The following is a 22,626-nucleotide window of genomic DNA, read 5'->3' as shown; positions in this document are numbered from 1 at the left end:
TTAGTCATTAGGGAAATGCAAATCAAAACCACAATGAGATACCTTTACACACACACTAGGATGGTTATAATCAAAAAGACAAAATAACAAGTGTGGGTGTGAATGTGGAGAAATTGGGACTTTCATATATTGCTGATAAGAATGCAAAATGGTGGGGCACCTGGGTGGTGCAGTTGTTAGGCGTCTGCCTTCGGCTCAGGGCGTGATTCCCGTGCTTTGGGGTCGAGCCCCACATCGGGCTCCTCCGCTTGGAGCCTGCTTCTTCCTCTTCCACTCCTCCTGCTTGTGTTCCCTCTCTCGCTGGCTGTCTCTATCTCTATCAAATAAATAAATAAAATCTTAAAAAAAAAAAGAATGCAAAATGGTGCAGCCACTGCAGTTCCTCAAATAGTTAAACATAGAGTCACCATATGACCCAGCAATTCCCAAGAGAAATGAAAACATGTGTCTGCACAAATGTGTACAGAATATTCACGGCAGTGTTACTCACAATAGCCAAAAAGGGAAAATAATCCAAGTGTCCATAGCTGATGAATGGATAAATAAAATACAGTAGACAACAGAAGGAATGAAGTACTGATACATGGATGGACCTCGAAAACGTTATGCTAAGTAAAAGAAACTGACATAAAAGGCCATGTATTATATGATTCTATTCATATCAAATGTCTAAAATAGGCAAGTCCATAAAGACAAAAAGATTAGTAATTATTGCCAGAAGCTGGGAGGAGAGAGGAGCCGACTTTTAATGGATACAGGGCTTCTTTTGGGGGTGATGAAAATGTTTGGGAATTAGAGGTGATGGTTTTACAATTTTGTGAATATACTAAGGAAAAAAAAACCCTGACTTGTATAATTTAAAAGGGTAAATTGTATGGCTGTGAGTTATATCTCAAAATACATATTGTGGGACACCTGGGTGGCTCAGTTGTTAAGCATCTGCCTTTGGCTCAGGGTATGATCCCAGAGCTCTGGGATCGAGCCCCGCATTAGGCTCTTCCGCTGGGAGCCTGCTTCTTCCTCTCCCACTCCCCCTGCCTGCGTTCCCTCTCTTGCTGGCTGTCTCTCTCTCTGTCAAATAAATAAAATCTTTAAAAAAAATACGTATTGTGGGGTTTTTTTTAAGCAGTGAATGCTTGGGATATAAAGTTAAGAAAAATCACGCAGGGGCACCTGGGTGGCACAGCGGTTAAGCGTCTGCCTTCGGCTCGGGGCGGGATCCCAGCGTTATGGGATCGAGCCCCACATCAGGCTCTTCTGCTATGAGCCTGCTTCTTCCTCTCCCACTCCCCCTGCTTGTGTTCCCTCTCTCGCTGGCTGTCTCTCTCTCTGTCAAATAAATAAAATCTTAAAAAAAAAAAAAAAAAGAAAAATCACGCAAAGAGTAAAACAAAAGACAACTGGAAAAATAAGAGAAGAAAAATAAAATCATGAAGTCTAGTACCTGAATGTATCTAGACTTCTTTTTTTTTTTAATAATAATTTGTTATTATGTTGGGGTGCCTGGGTGGCTCAGTCGTTAAGCTTCTGCCTTCAGCTCAGGGCGTGATCCCAGGGTCTTGGGATCGAGCCCCGCATTGGGCTCCCTGCTCCTCTGGGAGCCTGCTTCTTCCTCTCCCACTCCCCCTGCTTGTCTTCCCTCTCTCGCTGGCTGTCTCTCTCTCTGTCAAATAAATAAATGAAATCTTTTTAAAAATTTTTAAAAAAATAATAATAAGTTGTTATTATGTTATGTTAGTCACCATACAATACATCCTTAGTTTTTGATGTAGTGTTGCATGATTCATTGTTTGCGTATAACACCCAGTGCTCCATGCAATATGTGCCCTCCTTAATACCCATCACCAGCTAGATTTCTTAGAAAGACCAGACAAAAGAAAGGAATAAAAAATCAAGAAATAAATTTTCTCAAGATTGAAACATCAAGTGTCTGCATTGAAAGAATCTAATAGGTAATACCTTAAAAAATGAAAGAAAAGAACAACAACAACTTAGCACATAGATACAATTAGACCCAGAGCATGACGACTAACACTGTGAAATTTCAGAACCCTGAAAACAAGAAAAAAGCCCGTAAACTTCCAAGGGGAAAACTAAAAACAGGTTCCATATGAAGGATTAAGAATCAGAGCAGCAATGACATTTTTTTATAATAATTTTTTATTATGTTATGTTAGTCACCATACAGTATATCCTTAGTTTCTGATGTAATGTTCCATGATTCAAGCAATGAAATTTTTGAAAGCAACCCTGGAAACTAAAAATCAACTGCACCCCTTAAATATTGTAAGAGAAAAATATTTTGAATACAGAATTCCATATCCAGCCAAACTAGCAAGTAAGCATGTTGAGGGAGGCATCTTTAGATATGCAAGTTCTCTGCAAGTTTACTTACAAAGTACCTTTCTTTTTTTTTTTTTAAAGATTTTATTTTTTATTTATTCGACAGAGATAGAGACAGCCAGCGAGAGAGGGAACACAAGCAGGGGGAGTGAGAGAGGAAGAAGCAGGCTTATAGTGGAGGAGCCTGATGTGGGGCTCGATCCCATAACGCCGGGATCACGCCCTGAGCCAAAGGCAGACACTTAACCGCTGTGCCACCCAGGCGCCCCTACAATGTACCTTTCTAAAAAAGCTTTTAGCAGATGTTTTCTATAAAACAGAGGGAGTAAAGCAAGAAAGAGAAATTCATAGCAGCCAGAAAGTAGAGAATCTTACATACAAGTGAGGTGATAACATATAATTCAGCTATCATGCTCCTTGGTATTTTTACCCAAAGAAGTTGAAAACTGATATCCACACAAAAACCTGCACACAGATGTTTATGGCAGTTTTATTCATAATGGCCAAAATTTGGAAACAAGTAGGTGAACAGATAAACTGTGGTACATCCAGACCATGGAATATTATTCAGTGCTAAAAAAAAAAAAATTGCTATCAAGTCATGAAAAGACATGGAGGAAACTTAAATGTGTACTGCTAAGTGAAGAAGACAATCTGAAAAGACTACACGCTGTATGATTCCATCCATAGGACATTTCGATAGAGGCAAAACAACGGTCAACAAAAGGAGAGTGGTTGCCAGCAATTCAGGGAAAGAAGAAATGAATGGGCAAAGCACAGAGAATGTTTACGACAGTGAAACTATTCTGTATGGTATTTAAGGGTGGATACATGTGTTCTATATCTGTCAAAGTCCACAGAAAGCGCACCACGAAAATGAGCCATAATTCATAAACTATGAAATTAGGTGATAGTAATGCATCAAAGTAGGTGTGCCAGTTGTAACAAACACATCAATCTAGTTAAGATATCAGTAATGGGTGTTATATGCAACTATCATCGAACTTTACATCAAAAAATAAAATAAAATAAAATAGAATAAAAAAATAAATAAACTAATGAATCATCGAACTTTACATCAAAAAATAAAATAAAATAGAATAAAAAATAAATAAACTAATGAATCATCGAACTTTACATCAAAAAATAAAATAAAATATAATAAATAAATAAATAAAAATAAAAATAAAAAAAATTTTAAAAAAGATATCAGTAATGGGGGAGGCTACGCATGCCTGGCAGCAGGGAATGTATGAGAAATCACTGTACTTTCTGCTCAATTTTGCTTTGCACCCAAAACTGCTCTAAAAAATAGTCTTTACAAGAAAAGTTATAAGTTAATTCATTTCAGCCAGTAATACTGCTTCTAGCATTTCTTATGGAAAAAATGCGAACGATTAAGAAAAATAACGTATTTTGTCTAAATAATGAAATGTTAATAACAGCCTAATTTTTATTTTTAAACACAATGTAATAAAATGGGGGGGGAGGGGAAGACCAAAAGAAAAGAGGTGAAAATAATACCTAGGATGAGGAATATCCTAGTGAAGGGGGAGAGCGCCAGCAATATCCACGTACCAAGCTGAGAGAGAGAGCAACCAATCCAGATGAAAGCAGACAGTGGAACTGATAATGCTCAAGTGTGAATGTGTTGAGAGGCGATTCCTACAATGGTAGGAAGAGGAGGTTGGAATATAGATTTGAATTAGTGGTGAGGATGTAGAAAACCAGAGTAGACGAAATAGAAAAGGGATTCTTTTTTTTTGTTGTTAAAGATTTTGTTTATTTATTTGACAGAGATAGAGACAGCCAGCGAGAGAGGGAACACAAGCAGGGGGAGTGGGAGAGGAAGAAGCAGGCTCACAGCAGAGGAGCCCGATGTGGGGCTTGATCCCAGAACACCGGGATCACGCCCTGAGCCGAAGGCAGACGCTTAACCACTGTGCCACCCAGGCGCCCCAGAAAAGGGATTCTAATACAGCTAAGCGGCCCAACTGTAAAGAGAATTTACCGGGGCATTTGCGTGGCTCAGTCGATTAGATAGGTGTCTGCCTTCAGCTCAGGTCATGATCCTGGAGTCCCTAGATCAAAACCTGCATCGGGCTCCCTACTCTTGTGCTCTCTCTCTCACTCTCTCTCTCTCTCAAATAAATAAATAAAATCTTTTAAAAAATAAAATAAAACAAAACACTATGGGATTTTTGAGAGGCCGTGAAGAGTGGTGAAAATATATTTGCACCCCCATGTTTGTTGCAGCATTATTGACAATAGCCAAGACATGGAAGCAGCCCAAGTGTCCATGGATGGATGAGTGGATCAAGAAAACATATATAAAATGGAATATAATTCCACCATAAAATAAAAGGAAATCCTACGATTTGCAACGATATGGGTGGATCTTGAAGGCCTTACGCTAAATAAAAGAAGTCAGACAGAGAAACCTATTGTATGACCTCACTTACACGTGGAATCTAAAAAAAAAAAAAGAAATGCAATTCATAGATACAGGGAACAGATTGGTGGTTGCCAGAGGTGGGATTTGAGGGGTGGGCAAAACGCGTGAAGGGTCAAAAGGTACAGAAGTCCTGGATATGTAATGTACAGCGTGATGACTGTCATTAATAATACTGTATTGCATATTTGAAAGTTGCTAAGAGAATAAATCTTAAAAGTTCTCATTACTAGGAAAAATTTTGTAACTGTGTATGGTGACAGGTATTAACCAGACTTATTGTGGTGATGATTCCATAATGCATACAAATTTCAAATCCTTATGTTTTACACATAATGAATGTCACATGTCAATTACACCTCAATTTTTTTTAAAAAAAAGAGTCAACGTGAGAGGAAGAAGGAGCAAGCAGGGGTTGTTAATGAGAGCTGAAGTCCCAGCGTCCCTAATGGGAAGCCCATAGATTGTGCCTGAAATTGAACAATCAAGCAGTAGCAGTGGAAACATGTAAATTAATGAGTAAGATAAACATTAAAAAAAAAAAGAGCTAAGAAAGTTGAAATTGGCTGGCTCCTGAGAGCCAGAAATGGGTGGGAAGATTGGCAAAGGAAAGCCGTTTTCGTAAATGAGAGAACAATTTGCCTCTAAAGTATGTGTGTATGACTTTGATAAAAATACAACTAAACAAAAAGAGAAGTTTCTGAGAGACGATGTGTCACACACAGATGGCACTGTGGCTGATAAGCAACAGATGCTTCCTGAGTGCTCGCTATGTGCCAGGCGGGGCTCAAATGCAGGAAGCAACCAGACACTTACACACACACCTTTCCACCACACATACACAGAAGCAGAGTATCCAACACGTTCACGCCGTGGGTGATGAGCCCGTGGTTAACTGGGTCCTGTTACCTTGCTGGCTGACAATAGAAACAGAGTCTGAGAGGCAAGATGACTAGCCCGGTTTGTGAAAGCTAAGAGGTTTGAAAGTTGTGTGGCATTCCAGGTTTCATTAGGCTGTCAGGATGCTCCCTGCGTGTTTCGTTGTTAAAGGATTATTTTCATCATACCCAGGATATTCACAGCTTCATGTTGATGTGGTTGCAGATGAAGACTGGTAATCATCTAATACCTCATTTTTGAGCAGCGTCTTCATGCGCAATTCCACCTGATGTCTTTGGAATAGGCAGACGAAATTGCAGGAAAACATCTAATCTTGGATTGTATCATTATAATATTCCATCGATCGTTAAAGTGCGGTAACTGTGTTCTCCCTTTATTTCCTGATTTCCTCCTTCTTGGAGCTCTAGAGTTTGGTCATTCTCAGTTTGCTAAGTGTTGCTTTCTCGGCGGAGTCTGACCGCGAAGAATATCTAGAAGTCCATTTCCGCGGGTGTCCTTGATGTTCGTGATTTCACTTCTTTGTGCTTCACTTTATCCATTCATTCCCCAACTGCAGAGATTGTTGGACCATCCCGGGTATTACTTTAGAACAAAAAGCTATTTGGTGTAGGAAATATTACTGGCTTTATAATGCGAAATTAAATTGGCTACATGCAGGTTTTTTAAGGGGGCATCAAAAGTGCTTGTAAGATACAAGCTATTTTGCTTAGCCTAATACACTCTAGCTCCAACCACATCATTGTAAATGGCAAGACTTCATTCTTATGGCTGAGTAATACTACATTGTGTGTGTGTGTGTGTGTGTGTGTGTGTGTGTGTGTATGCACCACATTTTCTGTATCCAACCAATCAATGGGCACTTGGACTCTTTCCATATTTATTTAAAGAGTTACTTATTTAGTTTAGAGAGAGAGAGCATAAGCAGGAGGCTTAGAGGGAGAGAGAGAGAGAATATCAAGCAGACTTTACACTGAGCAGAGTATGACATGGGGCTCGATCTCATGACCCCAAGATCACAACCTGAGCTGAAACCAAGAGTCAGATGCTTAACTGAATGCGTCACCAAGGCACCCTTGGGCTCTTTCCATACTTTTGCTATTGTTGATAATGCTGCTATAAACACTGGGGTGCTTATACGTGGAATCTAAGAAACAAAACAGATGAACATAGGGGAAGGGGAAGGAAAAAGAGGGAGGCATACCATACCATAAAAGACTCTTCACTGTAGAGAACAAACTGAGGATGCTGGAGGGGAGGTAGGTGAGGGATGGACTAAATGGGTGATGGGCATTAAGGAGGGCATTTATGGTGATGAACACTGGGTATTATATGTAAGTGATGAATCAATAAATTCTACTCCTGAAATCAACATTACACTATATGTTAACTAACTAGAATTTAAATAAAAATGAAACGACAACAAAAAAGATACATGCTATCGGACATGTGGATTTAGGTGAGTTGAGGGTAAATCTGCCCTGATTTCTGTTTTACCTCCATCACGTTGGGGACCATCCTGATGACATCAATTTGACTGTGGCTGTGAGCAGCAAGCTAGTCTCTGCTCCGAGACCGGCAATGAGAATGACATGCCATTCCAGTTCCCCACCAGAAACCCATTCCAACAGTCCAGGAAGTTCCCACCCAGGCCTCCCAGCATGCCTTCCGCAGAGATACCCAAGTGGAGTAGCTGTCCAATTATACTCTAAATCAGTGTCTTCCAATAGTTTTGTTCGCCTGGTCAGTGAATAAACATTTCAGCTCAAAACAACATGTGCATATCCCCAGGCATACTACTATATCATGATTGTGATGAAACACACAGAACAGATACGAAAAGAATCTAGATAGAAACTGCAAGTTTTTCGGGGTGCCTGGGTGGCACAGTCGTTAAGAGTCTGCCTTCAGCTCAGGGCGTTATCCCAGCGTTCTGGGATCGAGCCCCACATCAGGCCCCTCTGCTGGGAGCCTGCTTCTTCCTCTCCCACTCCCCCTGCTTGTGTTCACTCTCTTGCTGGCTGTCTCTCTCTCTCAAATGAATAAATAAAATCTTTAAAAAAAAAAAGAAAATGCAAGTTTTTCAAGATGTCTTTTTATTTGCTACTGGAATTCCAGCAAACCACTGTGCGCACCCCATGGGTGTATTAGCCCACTATAGACATACCTTGTTTTATTGTCCTTCATTTAATTGTGCTTTGCAGATATTGGGGTTTTTTTTTTGTTTTTTTTGGGTTTTTTTTACAAATTGAAGGTTTGTGGCAACCCTGTGTTGAGCAAGTCTATCAGCACTGTTTTTCCAACAGCGTTTGCTGACTTCATGTCTCTGTGTCATATTTTGGTAATTCTCTCAATATTTCAGACTTTTCCATTATTGTTATATTTGTTATGGTGATCTGTGAGCAGTGATTACCACTCACTAAAAGCTCAGGTGATGGTTAACGTTTTTTAGAAATAATTTTTTAAATTAAGGTATATACATTATTCTTTTAGACATAATGCTGGTGCACACTGACTGACTACAATATAGTGTAAACATAACTTTTACATGCACTGGAAACCAAAACATTTCTTTAACTCAAATTTTTGCTGTATTCGCTTTGCTGTGGTGGTCTGGAAACGACCTGCAGTATCTGCGAGGTCTACCTGTACTCTGAATTTCTCAGCTACCTGGAATCTGGTTAGGAGAAGCAAATACATCCCTCCTGGGTCTTAGGGTCCTTTTCTGCACTGACGGAGATACAAAATAACCAAATGCCCAGACCAAGTTTGGATTGAACTAGATAACAACTACCTGCACAAATTGCAAGAAAGATGTCAATAGAATGATGAAGCTATACGTGTTCATTGGGGGGAAAAATGGGAAAAAGCACGAACAAGAAAAATTACTTGTAATTCAACTAAGAGTCAACATTGCTTACACTTTAGAATGCAGTTTTTCAGTGACTTTCTATGCATTGAGATGTTTCTTTTCAAAATGTGCTGTTGTAGAAGTTCCTTTTTTTCATTTATGAATATTTTGTATGTCCTTAAATTTGTCGACCTTTTTCATTATCATAATGTTGCATGATATATTTAATTTTTATTAGTTCATGGTTTTTAAAAACATTTTATCATAGAAATTTCAAATACATACAAAATAAACAGAAGGGTATAATGAACTGAAATGTATTAATCACCCAGCTTGAACAATTATAAACATTCTGCCATTCTTATGTCATCGGGAACTCAACCCTCTTCCCACACTGCACCAGATTTCAGGTTTTTTTAAGTAATATATAACATATAATGAATAAGTAATATAACATATAATGTACTCCCACATCTTAGTCGTACGATTTTGAAAAATGGATAACCCACATCCCTATCCTATTGAACCTTCTTTATCTCCCTGAAAATTCATTCAATGTTCTCCACAAGAGAACCACTGTTACAATTTTTTTCAACTTGAATTAGTTATGTCCCAGAACTTCAAGTAAGCAGAGTATGTAGTCTTTTGTGTTGGCTTTTTTCACTCAGCCAAATGCCAATGAGATTAATCCATGTTGTAAAATTCATTAGTAGTTTCTTTCTATTCAGGAGTAATATTCCATTGTATGAATATACCATAATTTGTTTAGTCATTGTCCTGAAGATGGATATTTGTGTTGTTTCCAGTTTGGGGCTTTTGTCGATAAGCCTGCTAGGTTTTCTTTCTATAGGTCTTTCTGTGGTCACATATTTAAACTAATTTTGGATAAATACCTAGGAGTGGAATTACTTGCTTAAAGGATAAATGTGTAAGTTTATAAAGTAAAGCTGCAAAACTGTTTTTCTAAAGTGATGGGTCCATTGTACTTTCCCACTAGAAAAACATTAGTGTTCTGGCTTCTCCACATCTTCACCAACACTTGGTTTTGAGTGTCTTCTCAATTTTAGCCATTTTAGTTGATGTAATCTAAATTTGCATTTTGCTGATGACTAAAGATGTTCATCACTTTTTGATTTGCTTGTTGGCCAATCGTATCTTCCTTCATAGAGCATTGAAGTATTTCACATTTTTGGGTTGTCTTATTTTTGTTGGTTTGTGGGAGCTCATTGTCAATACATGTATTGCAAATACTTTCAGTCTACTCATGTTAATGGCATCTCTTAGCTAAACAGTTAATTTTATGAAGTCCAATTTTTCTTTTATGGTTAATTCTTCTGCATCTGACACATGAAATCTGTCTATCCCCATGTCACAAAGTTATCCACTTATGTCTTCTTCTGAAAGCTTTATAGTTTTAGATTTCATAGTTAAGACTATGTTCAATCCCCATTTCTTTTGTGTGTATGTTGTGAGGTAGGGGACAGGCCCATTTTGTTCTAAGGTGGACATCTGGTTGTTCCGTCACAATTTGTTGAAAAACCTTTCTCTTACTAAATTACATTGGCACTTTTGTTGAAACCCAATAGACCATGTTAGCCTGGGTCTACTTTTGCCCTGAGCATTCTTTTTTTTTAATAATATTTTTTTATTATGTTAGTCACCATACAGTACATCCTTACTTTTTGATGTAAAGTTCCATGATTCATTACTTGCGTATAACACCCAGTGCACCATCAGTGCTCTGAGCATTCTATTTCATTGACATATTTGCCTGTCTTTGTGTCCCACAGTATCTCGATTACTGTCCTTTTACAGCGAGTAAAAATAGTGTGAATCCTCCAGCTCCGGTCCTCTTTACCAATGTTCCTGTGGATATTCTGGTCATTTGCATCTCCATAACAATTTTATAATCAGCTTATCAACACCTATGAAAATGGCTTCTGGATTGTAATTGATATTGCATTGAACCTATAAATTAATTTGGGAGAAAGAACAATACTGGGTCTTTCGTGTTATACCTCTCCATTTATTTAGGTCTTTAATTTCTCTCAGCAATGTTTTGTAGCTCTCAGTGTAGAGGTTTTTCACATATTATCAAATTTATTCCTATTCTGTAGTTTGGGGTTCAACTGTAGACGGAATTCTTAAATTTCATGTTCCAATTGTGGTGGTGGTGGTATTTTGTTAATATATAGTAATATAATTTATTTTTGTATACTGACCTGGTATCCTGAGACCTGGCTCAACTCACCCATTAATTCTAGAATGCTTTAAAGATTATTCCTTAGTATTTTCAGGAAGAAGGAGAAGCAGGCTTTCCACTGAGCAAGGACCCTGATGCGGGACTTGATCCCAGGACCGGTCCTGGGATCATGACCTGAGCTGAAGGCAGACACTTAATGGACTGAGCCACCCAGGTATCCCTAGTATTTTGTATATTAACGGTTATGTCATTTGGAAATCCAGAGAATATGTTAAATCAACCTTGCATCATGGGGATCAATCCCACTTGATTGTGACGTATTTTTATACATTGCTGGCTAATATTTTTAAAGCTTTTTCGCAACAACATTCATGAGCAATACTGGCCTGAAATGTCCCGGTTCTATGTTGTATCAGTCAAGTCTTTGTATTGAGATTGCGCTGGCTTCAAACAAGACACAGAGTTTTAAAATTTTCTTTCTTCCTCTTTATTCTGAGTTTACTTAATATTGGTATTATTATCTTCCTTAAATGTTTTCTAGAATTCACCAGTAAAGTAATACCTGGAGTTTTCTTTGTGGGGACATGTTCAGTAACAATTTCCATTTATTTGCTAGGTACACCACTATTCAGATTTTTTTTGTTTCTTCTTGTGTTAGTTTCATTAAATTGTATTTTAAAAAGAATTTGTCCATTCCACCTAAATCATCAAATGCATAAAGTTTGTCAATAATACTCCTATTTGTCATTTTGACTTCTGTAGTTGCTGTAACAGCGTTCCCTCTTTTATACCTGGTATTGAGAATTTGCGTTTTCTCTACTTCTTGCTAGGAATCTATTAATTTTATTAAAATTTCTAAGAACCATGGATCATTTAGAAGTTGATTGTTTAATCTCCAGATACGTGGGGATTTTCTAGATACCTTACTGTCCTGCTGACTTAATTCCATCGTGGTCAGAAAGCATGCTCTAGAAGACTTTTAGTGTTTTACAATTTGCTGATATGTTTTTTTAGCCCAGTTCTGGTCTATGTGGGTGAACATTTCACTTGAACTTGGGAGGAGCATTTTGCAATTGTTGGCTATAGTGTTTATATTTGTTATGTCTTCCTGATGTATTGACCCTTTCATCACAATGAAGTAGGGCTCTTTGTTTTCAGTAAATCTCCTTATAGTGAATTCTATGTTGCCTGATACTAATGTAGCCATTCCAGGTTTCTCAGGATTAATATTTCCATATGTAGTGAATGAAACAGTATCTCTCAAAAATTTGTCCACCCCCCAAAAAAAAACCCAAAATGTGGCCTTATTTGGAAATAAAATCTTTGCAGATTATAATTAAGATAAGGGTAAAGATGAGTCCTATTAGATTAGGGTGGGCGCTAAATCCAATGAGACTGTGTTTATAAGAGACAGAAAAGGACACACAGAGACACAAGGAAGAAGGCAAAGGAACACGAGCACAGAGACGGCAGTGAGGCCGTCACAGTCAATAGGCACCAGGAGCCACCAGAAGCTGGAGGAGACCAGGAAGGATTTTCCCCTACAGCTTGCAGAGAACCTGGCCCTGCCAACACCTTCATTTTGACTGCTGGCCTTCGGGACTGTGAAGGAATGAGTATCTGTTGTTTTAAACTTCTCAGTTTGTGGTTATCTGTTGCTGCAGTACTAGGAAACCAATACACCATCATACACCTTTTTCCCTCTTTTTACTATCAGCCCATCTGTGTCTGTATTTAAAGTATGTTCCTTATAAACAGCAGAAAGTTAGGTCTTTTCTTTTTTATCCACTCTGACATTCTCTGTCTTTTAATTAAAAGGTTTAGTCCTCTATGATAGCTGAGTAATATTCCATTGTATACAATTTCTCAACATTGGCTGCAACATAGACGGCACTGGAGGAGACAATGCTAAGTGAAATAAGTCAAGCAGAGAAAGACAATTATCATATGGTTTCTCTCATCTATGGAACATAAGAAGTAGGAAGATCGGTAGGAGAAGAAAGGGATAAAGAAAGGGGGGTAATCAGAAGGGGGAATGAAGCATGAGAGACTATGGACTCTGAGAAACAAACTGAGGGCTTTAGAGGGGAGGGGGTGGGGGAATGGGATAGGCTGGTGATGGGTAGTAAGGAGGGCACGTATTGCATGGCGCACTGGGTGTTATACACAACCAATGAATCATGGAACTTTACATCAAAAACCAGGGATGTACTGTGTGGTGACTAACATAATATAATAAAAAAATATTATTATAAAAAAAAGGGTTAGTCCTCTTACATTTAATTATTAAAATAGTTGGATTTAAGTTGGCCATTTTCCTATTTGTTTTCTACTTGGTTCATTTGTTTGTTTCCCTCTGTTTCCTGTTTCTTCTTTCTTCGGGCTTACTTGAATACATTTTGGTATTTCAGTTTTTTCCCCAACTAGCTTTTTAGGTATCCTACTTTTCACTCTTTTTTAGTGGTTTCTCGAGGACTACATTGTGCAACATGGTAGCCCCTAGCCACATGTGGCCAATTACATTAATTTTTATAAATTATTGAAGTACTGAATACAATGTTACATTAGTTTCAGGTGTATGATACAGTGATTCAACAATTCTGTATACTACTCAGTGCTCACCGCAGTAAGTGCAGCCACCATCTGTCACCATACGATGCTCTTACAATATCACTGACTATATTCCCCATGCTGTACCTTTCATTCCCACGACTTATTCATTTTATAATCGGAAGTTTGTACCTCTTAATCCCCTTCACCTAGTTTGCCCATCTCCTCACCCACTTCCCCTCTGGCAACCACCAGTTCTCTGTATTTAAGAGTCTGGGTTTTTTTAAGCGATTAAAATTAAAGTTTAGTTCTCCAGTGACAATACCCACATTCCAAATGTGCCATAAGTATATGTAAGTAGTGGCTATTTTAGAGAACAATGAAGATGTAGAACATTTTCATCACTGTAGAAAATTCTATTGGTAACTTCTCACGATCTACTTATGGTTAATATTATACTACTTTCCATAAAACATTGGAACTTTGTGAGAGTATTGTCCCTTTGCCTGCCCCACCCTTTGTAACATTTCCATAGATTTCATCTGCATACACTACAAACCCACAATACACTATATTAATATTTTTCCCTAAATAGGCATATGTTTTTAAAAGAAATCTTTAAAAAAAAGAATACATATAGTCTTCAGACTTACCCACATATTTACCATTTGTGCTGACCTTTATTTTTCCTCTGGATCTGAGTTGCCATCTGGTGTCCTATCCTTTTAGCCCAAAGACTTCCATTTAGCATTTTTCATAGAACAGGTCAGCTGATGCCTATTGTCTCATATTTTCTTTAATCTTACTTTCTTTTTTCACTTTTATTCTTGAAGTATAGCTTGGCAAGATATAAAATTCTAGGTTGGTAATATTTTTCTGTATTTCAGCACTTCCAACTATGCAGATGCCTTCTGGCATCTGCTGTTCCCGATGAAAAGCCAGCATTTTTCATATGCTCCTTCCTATACATCAAGCCTCTGTTTTCTTTGGCTGCTTTGACACTTCTCTCTTCATATTCGAAGTTCAGTGCTTTTATCATACACACTTACATGTGCTCTTCTTTTCATTAATCCTGCCCGTGGTTCACTGGGTTTCTTGGATTTGTAAGTCAACGTCTCATCACATATCAGAAGTTTGGGGCCACTACTTCTTCAAATATTGCTTCTATCCCGATTTCTTTCTCATCTATTTCTAGGACTCTAATTGCACTTTGTTTAGACCACATAATATTGATCAACAGGCCTCAGAGAAGCTGTTCATTTTTCTTCTTATTTTTTCCCTCTCTGTTCTTCACATTGGATCATTTCTCTTGATCTATTTTTAATTTCGTCAATTTGTTCTTTTTCTATCTTCACCTTGCTGGTAAGCACATCCAGTGATGTTTGTTTTTTAATTTCAGTTCTTGTACTTCGGACTTTTAGTACTTCCATTGCTCCTCTTTTACAGTTTCGATTTCTCTCTTTAGATTATCCATGGGTTCATTCCTTATGTGTATGTCTTCTGTTAACTCTTTGAATATGTTTGTGATCACTACGTTAAAGTCCTTGTCTGTTAGTTGTTCCATCTGGTTCATCTAGGCTTCAATTTATTGCTTTTTTCCTTTCCTTAACTATGAGTCACATTTTTCTGTCTTTGTGTTTGTCTAATGCCATTTATTGGACGCTGGGAAGCATAAATGTTATCTTGTAGAGACTTCGTTTTCTGTTCTGTCTCTTTAATGAGTGATTTTTGTTTTTCTCTGTTTTGTTCTATAAGCCAGTTAACAGGGCTGGACTCAAAATCTGTCTGTCCTGAAGAAAGAAGAGCATGAAATCTTTGCTCTGTCCCTTTACGTTTTTCAGGTGTTTTGTCAGGCCCCCAGGGCCTCCTCCTGCATTGTTGTGAGTAGTCAGCCAAAGATTTGAATGGTTTTTATATACAGATTTGTGGGGCTCACATTTCTAACGTTCCCTTCCTTCTAGGATTTCACTACTAATTTTCTGGCTGTTTCCCCACCTCCAGATTCTATTCTCTGATATCTTAAGCCAATAAGTCGGCCCAGCTTCCTGGGCATGTTATCTGCAAAGTCATACGGGACTTCATGCCTGATTTACTACTCTGTTTTCACTGTCTCGAAATTCTTAAATTTTCAACAAGAGACATTGGATTCATATTTCGCCCTGGGCCCCACAAATCACGTAGCCAATCTTGTCAGTAATATTGTGGCTTTCTGCTGCCCACTAATGGTGAACCGGGGAGTGTCCTTAAGCAAAAAGCCTTAAAATCACAAATCTTACCCATTGTACTTATCTTTCAAGGGTAGACTTGCTATGGTTACTCTCTAGTACATTAAAATGGGAGCTATAAATATATTTCTTAATTGATCAGTCCAACTGAGCTACTCTGCCAATCTATTGCAACCATGGTTTTGAACTAGGGGTAATTTTGCCCGAGGCCATATTTGGCATACCTGGAGACATTTTGTTATTGTCATGATTGAGGAAGAGTGCTACTGGCGTCTACTGGGTTGAGGCCAAGGATATTGCTAAACGCCCTGCAATACACAGGGCGGCTCCCCGCCACAACAAATTATCTGGCCACAAAAGTCAATAGTGCCAAGGCTGAGAATTCCTGCATTATAGGAAATTAGCCCTCTTTCATTTTTAATGGATACATTATTATTGCCTTCTTGAGAATGTATCATTGTTTAATCAATCCTCCATAACTACACATCATACTATTCGAATATAGCTCCAACTGGGGAGAAAGAAGCCAAATTGGTCTTAACTCATTTCTACAATTTTACTCAAGTGTCCAAGTAAACAGTGTGAAAAGGTGCAAAAATGAGTAATGATAAAATGCCACTTTCGTCACCTGAACATGATTTCCATACAAAGACCTTAGACGGAATCCTTTCACTATATCTAATTCTGATTGCTCTTAGGGGGTTCAAAGGAAAATGAATTTCAACTGAAATAATCCTATTGACATCAGTTAAGATTAAATATAAAATGACACCTTACATGCTATAATTTTACATTTACTTTAGAGTCCCCTCATAATTTTTTTTCAGCTTCATAATCGTTCTTTGACATTAGAAATTGCTTGCTTGTATGGCCCAATTATTCAAGAATTAAAAATCAACCTCAGAAAAACAAAACAAAACAAAAAAACGAATATCCATTCTTATAATCCATACTACAGCTTTTTCTATTCTTACCTCAGTTCCATTATCCTCTCTGATAATCACTATAGTACTTTTTAATTGTCTGTGGCTCAAGTTTTCCAAAAACAAATTCTGTAAATGGTTCATCAAATTTCTGAACATGAATTTAAAGTTATAATTTAAAATTCAAATTAATTTTCAACAAATAAGGAAATAAAGAATGCCTCCTAAAAAAATCAACCTCAGATTAAAGGGAAAACATTAAATTTAATGAAAGTGATATATAAATATTTAATATTTTATTCTAATTTATCCTATGCAGAGAACACATAATCCAATTTTGTATATTTGGTATGTAATTAAAAGTGTTGAAAGTAATTGAAATGTGGGCAAAATGGGCCCCCAACAATTCTTTCCTAGTATTCTTTGTTTTAACAGGATTTTAAGAATTATTTTCAGTTTATGATATTGGGTACAAATAGAAAACATTGTCTTCTATCTCTTAAGTAAGTCCTTAAATGTGAATGAATTCCAATCTAGATACAAATTACTTTATGTACTTTAAAAATCTATACTAGGGACACCTGGGTGGCTCAGTCAGTTAAGCATCCAACTCTTGGTTTCAGCTCAAGTCATAATCTCAGGGTTGTGAGATCGAGCCCCAAGTCAGGCTCTGCACTCAATGTGGAATCTTCTTGAAAGATTCTTTCTCTCTCCCTCCCTCCCTCTCCCTCCCCTTCTACCCCTCCCTCAGCTCATGCTCATTCACTCTCTCTCTAAAATAAAAATAAATAAAATCTATACTATATTTGTTTGTGTTTTCCACTGGCTTTAATATATAAAATGTTATCCATCTCTTGTGATACTAGTTGATACAGTTTAATAAGTTACACCAGGAAAGGAATTGGTATATATTCTTCTCGGGTCAAATATCTCTTCCTCTGAAAGCCCTTCCCTGTACCACACACAAACTTCTTCCCCTACCGATTTTTTACTGAAGTAGAATTAACATACAGTATCATATTAGTTTCAGGTGTACAATATAATGACTTAACAATTCTATACAGTACTCATTGCTCATCATGATAAGTGCACTCTTGAATTTCCATCGCCTATTTCACCCATCCCCTCCCCCAGCCACCTCTCCTCTGGCAACCACCAGTTTGTTCTCTGTGTTTAAGAGTCGGGGTTTTGCTTGTCTCTCTTCTTTGTTCATTTGTTTCTTAAATTCCACATATGAGTGAAATCGTATGGTATTTGTCTTTTTCTGGTTTATTTCACTTGGCATAATAACCTCTAGGTCCATCCTTGCTGCAAATGGCAAGATCTCATTCTTTTTTATGGCTAATATTTCATTGTGTATATGTATATATAATACTATAATATATATGCAATATAAATATAATTTTATATGCAACATATATTATGTATATTATTACACATATATTACATATAAAATTATATAATATATACAATATATAATATGTATTATTAATTATATATATATATTAAAAAAACAGCTTCTTTATCCATTTCTATCGATGGACACTTGGGTTGCTTCCATATCTTGTCTGTTGTAAATAATACTGCTATAACCATAGGGATGCATGTATCCCTTTGAATCCGTGTTTTCCTTTTCTTTGCCTCCCTTCCAAATTTAAATTGGGCCTTCCCTTATTACTTCTTGGAGAACCCTCTTCCTTCCCTTCACAGCATTTGTATTATTTGAAATATATAATAAGTTTATTAACTTGTGTGTATATGATTGAACGTATTTCTACCCCATTAGTGTATAAACACCACAAAGATCAGTGTCTTTTGCTTCACCTGATACCAGCCAGAATGCCTAGGATATTGTTGGCGCTTGATAAATACTAAATAAATGAATGGGAAACGGTGGATGGGCAGGTGAATGAATAGTGAAAATCATGCCCATAATAGCGGTTTCTGTTTTCTCAAGTTAGATTTTCTATAGTCCTCCTTCTACTCTTCAAAAACCTAAAAGTGCAGCTAATTTTGGCAGATTTGGGGGATAATATTAGGTCCAAAACATTACATGGTATATACATTTGTTATTAACAGGGCCCTAAAATAAATGTGAATCTAGATCTCTAATTTCCTTCTTTTAAAATGTCATCAAAATGTAGCTCTCTCCTCCAGCCATCGGAGAGAACGCTAAGGCGGAGAAGGGGGCCCCGTCTCCTGCTGTTGTGAAGAAACAGGAGGCCAAGAACGTGGTCAATCCCCTGTTTGAAAAAGGCCCAAGAATTTTGGCAATGGACGGGACACCCAGCCCAAAAGGAACCTCACTCGCTTTGTGGAATGGCCCCGTTACATCCGGCTGCAGGGGCAAAGGGCTATTCTCTATAAACGTCTAAAAGTGCCTCCTGTGATTAACCTCTTCGCCCAGGCCTGGGACCGCCAAACAGCAACTGCTTAAGCTGGCCCACAGATATAGACCAGAGACAGAGCAAGAGAAGAAGCAGAGATTGTTGGCCTGGGCCATGAAGAAAGCTGCCGGCAAAGGGGATGTGCGCACTAAGACGCCGCCTGTCCTTTGAGCTGGGGTTAATACTGTCACCACCTCAGTGGGAAACAAGAAGGCTCAGCTGGTAGTGATTGCACACGATGTGGGTCCCATTGAGCTGGCTGTCTTCCCGCCTGTTCTGTGTTATAGGATGGGGTTTCCCTACGGCATTATCAAGGGGAAGGCCAGGCTCGGGTGTCTGGTCCACAGGAAGATCTGTACCAATGTGGCCTTCACCCAGGAAGACGAGCTCTGGCTAAGCTGGTGGAAGCCATCAGGACCAATTACAATAGCAGATACGATGAGATCCACCGTCACTGGGGAGGCCACGTCCTGGGTCCAAAGTCAGTGGCTCGCATCGCCAAGCTGGAAAAGACAAAGGCTAAAGAACTGGGCACCAAACTGGAATGAGTGGATACTGTTGAATTTTCTGTACATAAAAGTAATAAAAAGTTCTCTTTCAAAATATAAAAAAATAATAAAAAATCAAATGTAATATTTACACCGAGTGCCAATTGGTGCAATGTATCTTTGTGAGTAGGGCGTTGTATTAAAGAGACCAATCTGCTGCTATTAATGGAATTTACATTAGATATATTTACCAGTTATAGTATTTCATGTCATTTGGTAGAAATTAAAGAACACGTGTTATAGCAGAGTTCTTAAAAGTTATCGAAATTTTCAACAGTTGTTCGATAGGATGATGGATATTAAGTGGGAAATAATAGACAATGGGGATGTCTGGTGGGGCTGTATCCGTAAGAGGCCTGGAGAAACGGCACCCGGTCTGAATATGCCTCTCACTTCTCTCTCCCCTGTACTGTGGATTAAAAAATAGGATAGAAAGTGCAATTACATATATTCGCTTTAACAAAAATAGTGTATGACAATTACATGTTCTCCTTTTCAATGTTTTAATAAGTGTAATTGTTAAAAATGATGTCATGGACCTCCTGACCTGGAGATTTTGTCGAGATCAAAGGCATAACAGAATTAAGGTAAGGATCAAAAGCGTGCAGACATGTCTGCTTGTGTGTACGATGTAAGTGAAAAAGGAGAGGCAAGGTGCGGTGATCTCTGCCAGGTAATACATCCGGCAGTTCAAGATCTGAAAGCTAGCATCCCCATCTCTTCCCGGTCTTATTTACCACTGTCCCAGATCGAAGCTTCGGTGGTTTTTTAAGTGCTGCAATGGCAGCTCCGGGTGGTGACAGCACCACCACCGCCACTGCGGCACTGTCCGCAGCTGCACGCTAGGCTCGGGCAACCGTATTTACGGTACCGAAGACCAGAACGCGAGGCGGTTCCTACCGTCTCGGGGGCCGGGGCAGGCGGCTGTATTTACCGTAACCAGAGTGGACCCGGCGGTGGTATGTACAACAACGGAAGCACCAAAGCTTCAGTATTTACGGTAACGAGGGCCGGCCCTAGCGGCGGTATTTACGGTAAAAGGGGGCCGGTTCTGGCGGCGGTTTTTACGGTAACGAGGGACGGCCCGGGAGGCGGTATTTACGGTAACGGGGGCCGGGCTCGCGGAGGCCTGTAGGCTCGGCCCGCTCGCCGCGTTATCAGGTGATCTCCAGTCCAGGCGGCCGCCACCCCCTGCACCCAGCGGAAAATGCAAAATGGCCCTCTGGGACAGTGAGGGGCCGTGGCCCCCGGCCCGGGCCGGCCACACCCCCAGCCCGCACGGCAGCGTCGCGCCGGGTCCGGGTGCAGCCCCCTCCCGCCCCTCCGCCGGGGCCCCGGCCTGAGCCCCCCGCACCCCGCACCCCCGCGTCCACATGGGTCTGTGCTACAGTCTGCGGCCGTTGCTCTTCGGGGATCCGGAGGACGTCCCCCGCGCCTCCTCGGAAGCGCCTGCAGAGGACGCGCGGCCCGGCCCGGCCCCGGTCCCGGCCCCGACCCCCGCCCTGCCCCGGGCGGCGGTGGGGGGCGGCGCGGCCCCGGCCCCTCTCCCTCCGGGCGCCGGCGGCAGTCTGGCGTGCGCGCGGCCCAAAGCCGCCCCGAAGAAGGAGTGGCGGCGGCGTCCTGAGCAGCCGCGGGCTGAGGAGCGCGAGGCAGAGCGGGAGGCGAGGAAGGTCAGCAGGAGCATCGACCGCATGCTCCGCGAGCAGAAGCGCGACCTGCAGCAGACGCACCGGCTCCTGCTGCTGGGTAGGTGTCGTCGGCGCGCGCCCCGCCCCGGGCGCAGGGCCCCTCTCGTTCCGCGCCGGGTGGGCTACCGTCGCAGAAGTGTGCGGGGAGCTGGGGCAGGCTAAAATCGTCGCTACATTGATTTTTACACCGACAATATTTACTTTCGTGATTCGGCGGAGAACACGTTGCCGGGTGATTTTGCTGCTTTCCACACCTCGTGATTTTGGCCAATTGCCCATTTATTACTAATTAATGAGCTTCTCTGGGAATTTCCACCCCGCCCCCCTCAATTGATTTACTTCCCCAGTCTGTAATCCGCAGGGATGGCTAACGCGAGCATCTCATTTCCTGCAACGGTGCAGTCATTCTGCACTTTGTTTTAAGAACGCAAATGGCAGGAGACTGTAAGACCTTTTAGCGTGACCGCAAAGCTTTCATTCCAATCACAGAATTAGGGCAGAGTTGTCGGTAGGTGTGGCTCGTTCCCTTTGGAGAAGTAACTTCAACAGCTGAAGATATGGCACTTTTATTTCATTGAGTAATTTCAACCCCAGTGCTCCCAGAACATATGCTTCTCTTTCAGAACCAGAAGCAGAATAGCGCGGCAGGCTCCCCAGGAGCTGCGCATGGTGCTGACGGCCTGCAAGAAAGTGGGCACCGAATCAGCAGCGTTTTCAAGGGAACAAACTACTACACGGTTTGCTAGGGTTTTCTCAGAGCTTTAGCTGTAGCAAGCATAGCAGTGCTTCTCCAAGTTAACACCAGAAAGCATTTTCTATGCACTCTACTGTAGAATCAAAAAAAAAAAAAAATCATGAATTTCTGAGGCTGCTTGTTGCCTTTTAAATGTTAAGGCAAAAAACAACAACGAAAATTTAACATGTGGGCTTTGACCCCAATTTTGTGAGATATAAGGAAAAAATAACTGTTTACCTCTGTATTCTGCTATGCATAGGAAAGGAACCCATTCCATGACTTGAGTAAGATCCCTGGTTATAAATGAAGGGGCTTTTATTTAACATTTAGAGAACCAAATAAGTTTTTAGTTTGAAAGAGCTCACTTAGTGCAAGAATGAATAATTAAAACAACACAAACCTAGCTGCTGAATTCTAAGGTAAAGGAAAATTTGCCGAGGGCGGGGAGGCGGGGGGTGGGGGGGAGAGAAGAAAAAAAAAATAAGCAAGCATTTTACCTGAAAAGGGAAGAGGACCAGATCAGAAACAGTTTTCATCTACAGTACTAACTTCTACGCTATGACGGAACAATGTTTCCAGAGGTCTGAGAATACCGAGATGTAATCTTAGAATTTCATACCTCATTAAACCATTACTTGTTTCTAAGATCTTCAGAAATGCAAGTGCTCAAAGTAGGCTCCTACCCACTTATTTTTCTGGAAAGAAACTAATTTGAAATTACTCAAGCCAAAAAGTTTAAGTGCCTCATATTAAAATAACTCAAAAAGGAGAGGATTGTGGTCTCAAGAAATGAAAGAAGAATAAAATAAATAAGGTCTAGAGT

The 22,626-nt window shown here is 39.8% G+C and overlaps 1 protein-coding gene and 1 pseudogene across 1 annotated transcript in view; both read left to right on the top strand.

The window, feature by feature from the left end:
* LOC125281894 (60S ribosomal protein L7a-like) overlaps nt 1-19,379 on the top strand; it is a 36,822-nt pseudogene extending 17,443 nt beyond the window's left edge.
* Nucleotides 19,380-20,562: 1,183 nt separating this feature from the next.
* Nucleotides 20,563-22,626, top strand: part of GNAL (G protein subunit alpha L) — a 143,146-nt gene continuing 141,082 nt past the window's right edge. The window contains exon 1 of the mRNA XM_057305888.1: nt 20,563-21,125. Within this exon, the coding sequence (XP_057161871.1) occupies nt 20,753-21,125 (373 nt within the window). The 5' untranslated portion in view covers nt 20,563-20,752. The remainder of the gene's footprint in view (nt 21,126-22,626) is intronic.

This window comes from Ursus arctos, unplaced genomic scaffold (assembly GCF_023065955.2).
Source record: "Ursus arctos isolate Adak ecotype North America unplaced genomic scaffold, UrsArc2.0 scaffold_34, whole genome shotgun sequence".
NCBI classification, from domain to species: Eukaryota; Metazoa; Chordata; class Mammalia; order Carnivora; family Ursidae; genus Ursus; species Ursus arctos.
Note: the sequence above shows the minus strand (reverse complement) of the source record. Positions and strands in the feature narration are given on the sequence as shown.